Genomic DNA, 12,496 nt, shown 5'->3' with positions numbered 1-12,496 from the left:
GTATGACTCAGCCACCCTTGAGATGAGCTTGTTAAAGGGCTCACTTGAACGTGAAGCTTCTTTCTCTGGTCTTTCTGACAGACATGTGAGATTGAGTCTCACATGTCTGTCATGTCTGAGTCAGTAAGCACCAGTGTTGCCATTGCCCTCCTTCTTGCTTCAAAATGGAAAGTAGATAATTTCTCACAAAGATATAGAATCAATATTCCATTGTCTATACTTTTTTTTATGAGAAAATGCTGGCAGTGTTAAATTTGGAATTGCCTCTGAACACTTTCTTATGAAAAGATATGCTACCGATGGAGTAGCAGATAATCATTAGCTGCTTTCAGACATGTCCTACGCAGTATATGCGGATCTTTGTCAAATGGAGGTCCGACCCTTCAGGTGAATTAGATATGATGCTAACATGAGGATATTATGTGTGAACGACACTGACACCTATGAACAGAATCTCCGTGTGGTTGAACAGGTTGAATGCAGATGAACACGCACATGAACAGAATCTCCCCATGTTCTTTTAGTTTCTTCAGGCATGAGCTCATTTACATAATGTCCGTTGGAAATACTAGGAGGGGAGTAGTGTAAGAGCCAGCTAAGTTCGGAGTTCCAAATATCTGGTTATGTTTTTTCAGATATACGGCCCAACCGCTTGACATCCGCTGAACATGCAGACTTACACCTATGTCTGAAAGCAGCTAATGACTGCTGGCAGAGGCTTTAGTGGTTGGGAACCTTTCGTGTGTGTGTGTGTGTGTGTGTGTGTGTGTGTGTGAGAGAGTGAGTAAGTCAAGCCCTTTGAATGTGTAACTGGACACGAGGTGATCATGTGGGGCGTGAAGGGGATGTGTGCGGGGCTCTGCCCTGTCACCTGACGCGACGGAATTCTGTCACCAGCATCACGTGAAGATCCTCACCACGCTTCCCTGTCCGATCTCAAGCGCAAGCCTGGCCAGGAGACAGAAGATGGCTACAGCAGATGGGCAACAGAGCTTACGCGTGTACCCTTCATACACCAACCCTCGACCATGCAGGCACTCTTTCTCCCTCACACTACATACACATAATTACTCCCTCAGTCATGTCATGTGTTGACTATTGTTTCTCCTTTGTGGGTATGCATACACATTTCTGTCTGTTTCACATCTAAGACGATGTTCAGCATGTGAAACAAATGCCAGAATATATAGACATATATGTCCATGTGAAATAAATATAGACATGTATCAGTATGGGATGAAATAACAATATTGAAGATTCCAAAGGTGAAATGAGCAGAGCTTTCAATAATAAAATGATTAAACCTGCTTTACCTTACACATCATTTTACATTACAGATGCAGTAGATTAGTAGATTAAAGTAGATTAAAGTTGAGCTGTCACAAAAGATCCCATATGGTGTAATTGTTACAGCATCTAAAGACACATAGAAACCCAGATAGATACACTGGGAAAAATCCTGCACAGACACGGAATGCTCAACAAGATGGTGAAGAGCTGTAGATGCATATACACTCACAAGCAGACACTGGTCTATAGATAGGAATGAAGGCATTCATCGGCACATGCTAGCTTGCAGAGTGGAGTAATTTGTGAAAATGCATGTGTCCACAGACAAGCGTTTACAATTAGGCACCGTGGCCTTGCAAACAGTCGTGGATATATGATAGAATGAATGAATGTGTGCTTGTGATTTGGCTTTTAGGCAGTCCCAGATAATGAGTATATTTAGATTAGCTGGTGTCCTTGTTTTTAATTAATTTGAAAACAGGTTGTATATGTGGTTGTCTGAGATTTAACTAAAAGTGTGTGAGAGTGTGTGTGTGAGAGAGTGTGTGTGTGTGAGAGTGTGTGTGTGAGAGAGAGCGCGTGCGCATGCGCGTGTTTATGTTCATTTTCTGCTACCGTGCCTCCGTCGCTCCAGTGCGGTATACTGCTGAGTTAACGCCCCTGTGTAAAACTCTGTGTGTCCGTGTTTGCCTGGTCAGTGGAGAGTATCCGTTTCATAACGCCCAGTATCGCCATGAGGGCCGAGCACATGCCAGCTCTTGAGCCCCTCTCCCGGCGGAGGTTGTTAAATTATACCACCCTACCCCAGGGAGTGTGGGCAGATGGGCATTGAATCTGGGCAGCTGGTACCTTTGCCTCCTTCACACCTCCATAAGAGGTGTTCCCTTCAAATGACATGTGTGTACACACACACACACACACACAGACATACACACTCTAGTGATCGTGGTCTTGAAGTTTGTGGTTGTGAATACCGATGTATTTGCATAATAATGTATTACATAGAACTCAAGGCCAGTCATCCACCCACACACACCCATGCTCGCGTGCACACACACACACAGTCAGACTTACCACTAATTTGCACAGTTGTTCCCTAGTGAATGATATTCATACCAGTGTCATCTACATACATCAACCCATACGTGAATAGTATGTATAGTCAGTCTACAGTTTGAGTGTGTCAGTGTCTGTTTTATATGTGGTTGTATGGGTTAGGTTTCAACAAGGAACACACTCATGCTCTCTGGCTCATTGAGTGTACAGTATTTTCACTGTGTGTGTGTGTGTGTGTGTGCGCGCGCTATTGAAAGAGAAGATAATTGTGTGGATGGGTGGAGGAATTCTTGTTCCGTTTGCTGTTATCATCCCTAAATATCATACCCTTCTAGGATGTCATTTTTTATAGCAATTCCTTATTTATTATTTGTGTGTTTATGAGCGTGAAGAATCAGTCTGAAGTAGGTCATCCGTGCGTCCTTTCAGATACATTACTAGGATTAGTGAGCGAGAGAAACTTAATAGGTTTTTGTCAATGAACGGGTTAAGTGGTGGCGTCATCAAAATGACAGGAAAAGGAATACAGCAGATTTAGTCAGAGGTGTCTCGTGTCAGATTAAGGAGCAAAGGGTAATAAATCAAAAGCTTCAGGAATCTTAGGTATTCAGGAATCATATAATGTGAATTGCATTGCTGAAGCATTGTGTGTGTGTGTGTGTGTGTGTGTGTGTGTGTGTGTGTACGCGCACCTGTGGAGAGGAACAAAGCACGATGAACCTCTTGAAACCTTTTCACAAATGCCAGGGTGATGACAAAATTGGCTGTGGCAACTATACAGTACGGTCATGGATTGGTCGATGCAGGTTCATCTGTGTGTGTGTGCGTCTTTAAACACTCAGACACACTCTAGTGCTACAGATACATGGACACCTGTCATTCTTATTAGATTGTATGTGTGTGTGTGTGTATGTGTCTCACACACACACACACACACACACACATACAAACAGCCTGGTCAGGTCTTAGTTGCCTGAGCTTGCAGATGAGGATAAATCTCTGATGAAGATAATGCCGTTTCAGCGGCAGCCTGGTCACATGATCTAATTCTCAGGGGTGTGGCCAAGTAATGTAATTATCACTGCTTAGGGAGATTAGCCCGCAGAGGATGGAGTGAGGGAGAAAGGGATGTGGAGGGGAGCATAAAGTGATAGAAAAGGAGGGAGAGAGAGAACAAGTGAGTGGGGTGTGTTTGAAGAAGGAGAGGGTTAAGGGGGGGACTGAGTGAAAGAATGAGAGATAAGAACAGAAAAAGACAGAGAAGTGTCAAGGATGGTGGCAGGGGTGGGATATAAGGCATACGAAAGTAGGCCAGTAAGATTGACAGTGTAACAGGGAAGCTACACCAGGCATGTAACTGAAGTGTTACGTTTGCATCGCGTAAAATCCATTTTAGAAGAATGATTTGCGCCGCTATCACATCTGGTGTAGCTACTTCCATTGATTATAGTGGAAGCTAATTGTTGCAGCAGACCAACGCGAACAAAATGCTTCAGTTACGTGCCTGGTGTAGCTTCCCTGTAAGAATGAGTAACAAAAAAAGGTTCTTTATGTGTTAAATGGAGGTAAAATAATAAAAAAAAAAAGCGTGGGAGTTATGCAGGCATTGATTTCAAAAAGTAGGCGAAGAGTTGTGTGTCTATGGTCAGACGGGACAGACTGACCCCCTCAGGAAGATCGGCACCAGCAGAGAGAGCCCAGAAATCTAAAGCTATTGAGGACAGACACTCACATGCTACTACAAAGCACCTGAGACCCTGTAGGAAGATTAGCAAAAGGGGGATGATTAGAGAGGAAAAGGAGGCGAGAGGTTGAGAGGACAAATGTTGATAAATCTCAGACGGCTGTTTATAGAATAGAATAGAAAAGGATAGATGATGGGGTTATAAAAACTGTCAATAAAAAAAAAGAATAGATGATGTGGTGGTGGTGGGGGGGAATCAATATAGTCTCAGAATCTGGGCTGTTTCAGATCTAAATATAATTAATGTAATTAAAAGAAACTGGTATGTCAATCATTCTTGTGTTTAATTTTAAAACAATTTAATATTGAATTATGGATTTGTACACTATGCACTTATTGTTTTATGTGCAATTATTTTTATGGGTGAAAGGTCTTTGTCATCTGAGTTGCCAGTCTGGTTTGATGACGTCTAAGGGAGACGTGTTGGAGTGCAATTTCTCTATGGCAGCAGGAGTGTAATGGCATTCATTAAAGCAGACAAGGGATAAGGTGTGTGTCTGTCTGTATGCGAGTGTTTATGTGTGTGTGTGTGTGTGTGTGTGTGCACTAGTCTCACTGTACTCAGCAGGGGCCCAGCCAGTCTACTGTAATCCCAATCCCGTTCAGATTAAGGGATGATGAACCCAGCGGAATGCCATGTAGGTCAGAGTTGAACCATGGTAGCACACACACATGAGCACTTTCACACACAAATGCGTGTGCACACACACATTCAATCTCCACTCCAAAAGAAGTAGGTTCCATGGTGCGAGGGACTATTTGATACCTGTTGGACATGCTAACTTGACACACTCCGATGCAGTGCCAACATTGGGTGGGTGAGGTGCTACTTGCTCTTGTTTGTTTTATTTGTAATTAATATAAAATCGTTACTGTTAAATAAAAAGTGAACATTGATTTTTTCCCCAACCAATATTTCAAATATTGACATGTTTTTATTTTAGAATAGTTGTAAAGTTGTTCAGTCGTGGTACTCTTAAGGCTCCGAGTGATTGCTTATGTGGAGCTGTGGTCACTACTAGGGCTGGCAGGCTGTGTCTGATGGTGGTGCTAAAATGATAGTATCGGTGTGTTTTTGTTTGACTTGATGGGTCTCTATTTTTGCGGTATTTCTGTATTGCAGTGGTAACAGTGTTATTGAAAAGAAGTCTGATCAAGGGACGAACAAAAATAAATATCTGAAATAGTCTGATATATGGATTGAAATAGAGTGAGAAAAAGTTATTTGAAGGGAAAAAAGTGTTTATGTCAACTTACTGTTTAATTATTATCTCAATCGAGTATGGTAAACGTGCACGGTTATTACATTTTTATATATGTGGGTATAGATACATTTGGGATTTGGAATATTTGAATATTTGGAATATTTGGAATTTCATTACAGTTAAGCAATATCACCAAATTAGTTTCTCGTCCTCAGGACATTGGCTGTATATTATAGTTCTCTGAACTCTGCTCCTTTTCAGGTGAGAAATGTTCCGTTTCATTCTATTCCGTTCATTTAGATACAGTGGAGCAGTCGTTTATGTTCAGGACCTTAGCTGGGAGTAGAATAGGCAGATACTGTGACATACTGTTGGCACAAATTAATTGAGTACCTGATGTACTGAGGGGGTTAGCCGTCGCCAGTAATACTGTGAAGCTGTGGTAAATGTTATCGTGTTTACTGTACTGAAGCTTAGGTTAATAGAAGATTTATGTTACTTGAATAGGCTGTAATGTACTTAGTGTGCGCTGGCACGTCAATGTCTGTGTGTGTGTGTGTGTGTGTGTGTGTGTCAATGCCAGCCCTGCAGGCCATGCTTTGGCTTTTTCTCAGTTGTGTTCTGATTGGCTGCTGGCCCGGCCAGGAGGGTGGGGCTCCAAACCCTTTCATTTTGTGAATGGCTCTCAGTAGTGACACACGCGCGCACGCTCACGCACAACGATGCAGCAGTGTGACACATTGAGCAGGTTTGGCAGTCGTCACTGTTGGTAAGAGCATTGTGTCAAAACTGATTCTCCGCTGATTCCCTGAAGTCCCTGTTTCGAGGAAATATATATTTTAAAAGTTTTGCATGTGAGCATGTGGGTCCATGTGTATCACAGTGTGTTAGTTAGTTAATAAGTAAGTAAATGTTATTCATAAAGCACGTTTAGCTCTCACTAACCAAAGGGCTAGTATACCCTTGATTCACTGACTCACTGTTGACGGAAAGGGAAGTAAGGCTGTTCATTATTGATGAAGGCGTCAAGGTCTTGGGTGATGCAGTGAGACTGAGTCACACCTCACACACACACATACACACACACACGCACACACCTCTCACTCACTGCTAGCACATGGCATGACAAAGCCTCTGTAGGGTTCTCTCTCTCTGTGTGTGTGTGTGTGTGTGTGTGTGTGTGTTTAGAGATTATGGTGAATTCAGACACTCTGTCCCACATCCCTCTGCCGCACAATAACTTAGTGGCGCCCCTCTGTGTCTTTTGAGTCTCACTGTGAGAGAAGAGGCTGTAAAGTAGTGGGACTCTCACATCTCTCTCTCTCTCTTTCTCTCTCTCTGTATGTATGTGTGTGTGTCTCCTAAGTTAAAGATATAGCACATAAAAATGTGTGTGTTGGAAATAATTTGTTACAGTCTCTTGAGTATTTATGTCCTCGCTCTACGCAGTGTGTGCACTTTGGTTTTGGTATATTGCAGTGTTGATGATACATCAAATGAAGAGTTTGGTTACTAAAAGCTATATCTTCGTTTTTTAAAACATAAAAAAAGTCATGCTATTTATTCGTGTATTTCAGGTAATATCAACAAATTGCAGTTGTGTTGTTTTGATTGAATAAATATAAATCAATAACTAATTACATTTCTACTGAAATTACTTGGAAAACAAAATGTGAACAAAATATGAAAATTCATTAAAATGGTGGATATAGCGTTTTGGAACCAAACTCTTCAAATGCAATTCTGTGTTTCCTTTTTTTAAGTAGGTTTGAGTGCATTTCATTGTTGCAAGTCAGTTGCATCGTTGTGTTGTTGTTGTCGTTGTCAGTGGTTGCTTAGTTACTTTTGGCTATATCAATATCTGTGGTTGTTTTGGTATGAGCTATGGTCCATTTATAGTCAGGTTCTCCCTTCATCTTATGATTCTCATTCAGGCAGGTACACTCAAGACAACATCTGTGTGCAGACAGTAACAAAGAGTGATGCCTAGATGACAGTAATGTGCTTAGATGCAAAGACTTCCAGTATATGAAATGTGCCATCTGCTTTCAAACAGAGATTATGGCTTTATGTAAAATTGTGGCTGTATTGTAAAATGTAAAGACTCACAATAATGTTGTGTCATGACACGATATCATGAGTCAAGTATCGTCGCCTCCTTGGTAGTTCTTACTCCAGATGCCTTGCCAGTGCAGCAGCAAAGCTCCAGCTGCACTCCTCACTCTGGCAATGTGGCTGCTCGGTTAGCATGGGCGCCCAAATTGAAAATCGAGAGGTTCTGCAACCGCCACAACACAATGCAACTAGCGTAGAAGAGCCCTGAGGGTCTCTGCTCACCTGTTGCAGTTTTGGGAGTTTGTGGGGGAATCTCCTGGAATCCTCAGTGATAATTCCCCACTGTCTGAGAGTTAAATTTGTGGCACTTTTTCCTCAAACCAAAAACCTGATTAATCTCCACAACATAAGGCTTTTTCGCACTGTAGGGATTTTTTGTAGTCCCAAAAGCTTTTTTGTAGTTCTTAGAACTTTTTGGAACTGGGGGCAAATTGGGTTCTCTGAACTCTGAGCAGCTTTGTTTGACAGTAAACAAGAGAAGACTGTAACGTGGGCGAGTGACATGCTGTCTGCTGTCTTCCCAAAGGGAGAGTGGCCCACAGGAATGGTGATGGGGACAGACAGTTTGAGGCCACCCTTCCCCTGTCTGTGGTGGTAGTATTAACACTCGGGAACGAGATGACACAGTCTGGGAGGTGTGTTGGACAGGCGACAGGCGACAGGGAGCCCCTGTGCTGAATGCCAGTGCAGCTGCCCACTGCATGGGGACAGAGATATTTTGGAGCAGATGTTCCTCTGGCGCTCTCGATCACTCTCTTCCCCTCTCGTTTTCCCATTCCTTTCTTCTCCCTCTGCTTCTGTCTTTCATTCTCACTCTCTCTCTCGACTCTCTTGACTCTTTCTCTCCTTCACCCATTCTGTCTCTGCCATCCCACTCTCTTGCCTGTTTTGTGTCCACCCTGCCCGTCTCTTTCACTATGACACTCCTTCCTTTCTTTCTTTCCTTCTTTCTTTCACTCTTTCTTTTCCTCTTGCTCCCTCTATCCACACGGTGCGCTACTCCGGGTCTCTGATGCTCTTAGCAGCTTAAGCGGAGCAGGAAACCAGGAAACGAGGTTAGCTCCAATTAGATGTGTCTGTGAACCCAGGGCTCGCTGGCCAGCATGGTGACTAGAGAGCAGGTGCTTTCATCCCTCCAGCGGAGAGAGAACAGCCTACCTGTAGTCGAACTGGGAAAACAAACCCCTACCATGACAATGCCACGGCCTTGGTTCCAGGACTGGGTACGTGATATGAATACCTACATCTCCTGTTATCTTCAAGTTGTTTTCTCTTGAGCAATGCGAAAAAAAATATATTGAAGAACTTACATAAATATTTAATGTCTTGGCAGCAGTGGATTGAAATATCTGAACACATGAACGCCTTTTAGTATGGGCCTCATGGTTGTGTTCCTTTATGTGGAAGCATGTTCACATCAGCCTAGTACACAACCACTGAGTCTCTTTAGTATATCAGGGGCGCCCTATCAATCTTACGGATAGCAGCTTTCCACTGTTCTGCCCCAATCCACTATGCTTTCCTTTCAGTAGCAATGCACACATATCTTGAATATTTACTATGATGGAGTTACATGATAAAAAGAGGACTATGTCAGTTTCCTCCTGTTGCAGTTGTAACCAGCTGGTACTAGCTGTGCATGTTGTGTAAACCTCCCTCCTGACACACTTCAGGGCCACCATAGGTTTGGGTTTTCATATGCTAATCGCAGTCACTGCTGAGTGGGGCTGAGTGCTGAAGCGTGCTCATCACTCTGTGAAATCTTATTGGCAAGGCTGCTTACAGTGTGCATCAGGGTACATACATGCAAGTACAGGAGGGCAAGTGTGATTCCCTTCGCCCCATTTGACAATATCCAAACCCTGACAATAAATATAACATGGGCTTTCAACTCAGTTCATTGTGGCCAGCCTGCACCTTGCTTCAACATCCACAGCGGAAGTGTCCTTGAGCAAGGTACCAAACCCCAACTGCTCCCAGGGCACCTCAGCTATGAATTGCCCATTGCTCCATGGTGTGTGTGTGTGTCTGTGGTCACTGTTCATAGTGTGTGTCTGTGTGTGTGAGTATGTGTGTGTGTGTGTGTGTGTCTATGTCTGTGTCTGTGTGTGTGTGTGTGTGTGTGTGTGTGTATATGTAAAAACACGCTGCCAATTGAGTACTCTTGAGTACTCTTAAGTTCTTAATAATCTTAATATATTTGGTGGCAGGGAGCCATGGGCCCGCCCGTGGGGTTAATGTCTATCCCTGTCCCGCGTCCCCGGCCTCCTTACCGCCTCTAAAGCCTGTGGTTGGCCCATGGCCAGCCGCTGATCCTGTTACTAAGGTGATGTAGCTGGTTTATCCTGTTACCGGCGATGATGCGATGTGCTGATACGAGGTGCAAACTGGGAGCCAGCTGGTCACCTGTGACCCAGTTTTCTCCTCGTCGCCCGTCGCTACACCTCAGCCTGTAATCGCATTACATTGGTTATAACAAGTATTCTAAAACTGATAGTTCCGGTCCTTGATTGTGATTGGCTGAATCACGTTCGATGCCGTTGTAAAATCCAGCGCAAACATACACCTTGACTGCATATACGTGCACACGGTCGCTAGTGGTAACATCAACACCCAGACACACCTACTACATTTTTTTTTACATTTAGCTTACCCTTTTATTCAGAGTAACTTATAGCACAGTAGAACTATTTTCATCAGTATGTGTGCTTCTTTGGCATCAAGCCCATGATCTTGGTGGTGTTCACACTTTTGGCTGTTGGCAGGAATGCTATAAACAAATGCAGTCTGTGGTGCATGCACACATACACAATTTTTTGACAACTTACCTCTGAAACGGATGTTTCTGCATGCTTGGTGTGCTAGGTCAAAGCCTCACCGCTCGGCAGCCATCTTGGCAATGCCTCCAGGCAGCTATTTTGGGCAAACAAGATCAGTCTGCTATACAGTATAAATGATCGAGAATAGACCCTTATTTATAGAGTCTATGAGACTCATTAAAGTGTTTGAGACCTTAGAAGTAAATGTTTGGAATTGTCATTCTGCAATCTGTCACAAATGGCACAAACAGTGTTTCAATAGTTGCAAACAAGATTTTATATTTCAGCTTATTTCAGTGAGCATGCGCTAGATTTATCTGCACGGTGGTCGCTATAGTAACAGTGGAAATGAACGAGAGTGTTCTGTAGCACCAAATTGTGAGTGATGGCTTTTCTAACAATGTAATTTTTTCTTCAAAATAAATTTTCATATACGTGTATGTGTGGATAGATGAGAGTAATTATGTAATAGCCTACCATACAAATTGTTAATCTATACCTTATTCAGAGGTTCACTAGGCCTTTGTTGGTATTGTTGGGTAGGATATTCAGAGGTTTTCATGGGCAAGGCTCTGAAAAAAGAAGTAAGAACTCTCCTTGGTCTTTGCACATTTTACTTGCTACCTACAAGGTTGGTTGAGTGGTTGGACGTGCATGTGTGTGTTGCCACATGCCTCTCTTTCTGGCCTCATGAGCTGCTGCTGCCTTCATCATCGAATTAGATAACCCCTGTGTTTGTCTGCCCTGATGAAAAAAGCCAGTGTGCTCCTGTGGTCAATACCACGAGGTGATACCTGGCTAGGCTGCTGTTGTCCTGGGATTTGGGGATGTTGGGAGTTCCGGTAGTGGAGCTCTGTTAGGTTGAATTAAACTGTTCACCTGGCCAGGAAATAAGCCAATACTGCTCATAGTTAGTGTGTTTTTGAGGGTCCATGATGATGGGGGTTAACTAGTAAAGACACACATTTGACATTTTGTAAAAAAAAAATCTCTCTCTCTCTCTCTTTCTCTCTCTCTCTCCATATACCTGTCTGTGTTTGCAGGAGTCGTAAGATCCAGATACGAAACATTCCCCCTCAGCTACAGTGGGAGGTGAGTGCATATATGCATGCATTTGTGTGTGTGTGTGTGTGTGTGTGTGTGTGTGTGTGTGTGTGTGTGTGTGTGTAGGTGTGTGTGGGTGTATGGGTGTGGGTGTTTCTGCCCATCTGAGGTGAGAGGTGAGAGTTAGGTTATATGTTGCAATCACTGGCATTCATAGAGAGAGAAAAAGAAGGGGAGAGGTGAGAGAGAGAAAGGTAGAGAAAGAAAGAAAGAGAGAGAGAGAGAGAGAGAGAGAGAAAGGCAGAAAAGTCACAAGTCTGTGTTTCCTTAATCTTTTTGCAAGTACATTGTTATCACTCCACCCCAGGGTCACTGCTGACAACTCACCAAAACACAGTAATGCCAGCTCACATCCTCCAATGCTTACCCTCTAACCCTTCTCTTCTCTCTCCTCTCTCTCTCCCTCTCTCTCTCTTCTCTTCTCTTCTCTCTCTCTCTCTCTTCTCTTCTCTTCTCTTCTCTTCTCTCTCTCTTCTCTTCTCTTCTCTCTCTCTCTCTCTTCTCTTCTCTTCTCTTCTCTTCTCTCGCTCTTCTCTTCTCTTCTCGCTTTCTCTTCTCTTCTCTTCTCTCTCTCTTCTGTCTCTCTTCTCTCTCTGTCTCCCCATTCCTTCATACTGTGCCTTTTAATATCTCTATCTCTCTTTCCCACACTTTGGGCCAGATGTACTAACGCTTTTGCGCCCACTTCAGGCGTATTTGTTTCGCAATGTGCGTGTAAAATCATTGCGAGGTATGTACAAACAGGCTGCAATAATGTAAAAGCGCTGGAGCTGAAAATGGCAAATTGCGTTTTTCGTGTTATGCACAAGGGCGTAGGATTAGTCTCAGCTTCGGTGGGGACAAATCCCCAACACAACAATACCAACATTATTGTTTCAATACCAATACTAAGTGAAGAATCTCGATTTCGATACTTTTACGATTTTTTTAAATTTGCTTTGGTTTGTGTGATTTGTGAGATCATTCACATCAGTGGCAATCATAGAATTTGATTGACCCTCCACACACACACATACACACACATAGAAAGTGATGGTTGTCATCAGTGTTGGGCAAGTTACTTCAAAATCGTAATGTATTATGTATTACTCTTTACTGTCATTTCAAAGTAATTTGTTACATTATAATATTACTGTATCTGAATTGTAAGGCATTACACTACT

General features: G+C 43.1%; 1 protein-coding gene across 5 annotated transcripts in view; it reads left to right on the top strand.

Moving 5' to 3' along the window:
• Window positions 1-12,496, top strand: part of LOC121698293 (insulin-like growth factor 2 mRNA-binding protein 2) — a 49,913-nt gene that overhangs the window by 6,636 nt on the left and 30,781 nt on the right. For all 5 annotated transcript variants that reach the window (XM_042080279.1, XM_042080277.1, XM_042080276.1 and 2 more), the window contains one exon: window positions 11,273-11,321. In XM_042080279.1, the coding sequence (XP_041936213.1) occupies window positions 11,273-11,321 (49 nt within the window). The remainder of the gene's footprint in view (window positions 1-11,272; window positions 11,322-12,496) is intronic.

The sequence above is a fragment of the Alosa sapidissima genome, chromosome 23 (assembly GCF_018492685.1).
Source record: "Alosa sapidissima isolate fAloSap1 chromosome 23, fAloSap1.pri, whole genome shotgun sequence".
Lineage (NCBI taxonomy): Eukaryota > Metazoa > Chordata > Actinopteri > Clupeiformes > Clupeidae > Alosa > Alosa sapidissima.
The sequence above is the reverse complement of the archived record's forward strand: the minus strand, read 5'-3'. Positions and strand labels throughout refer to the sequence as shown.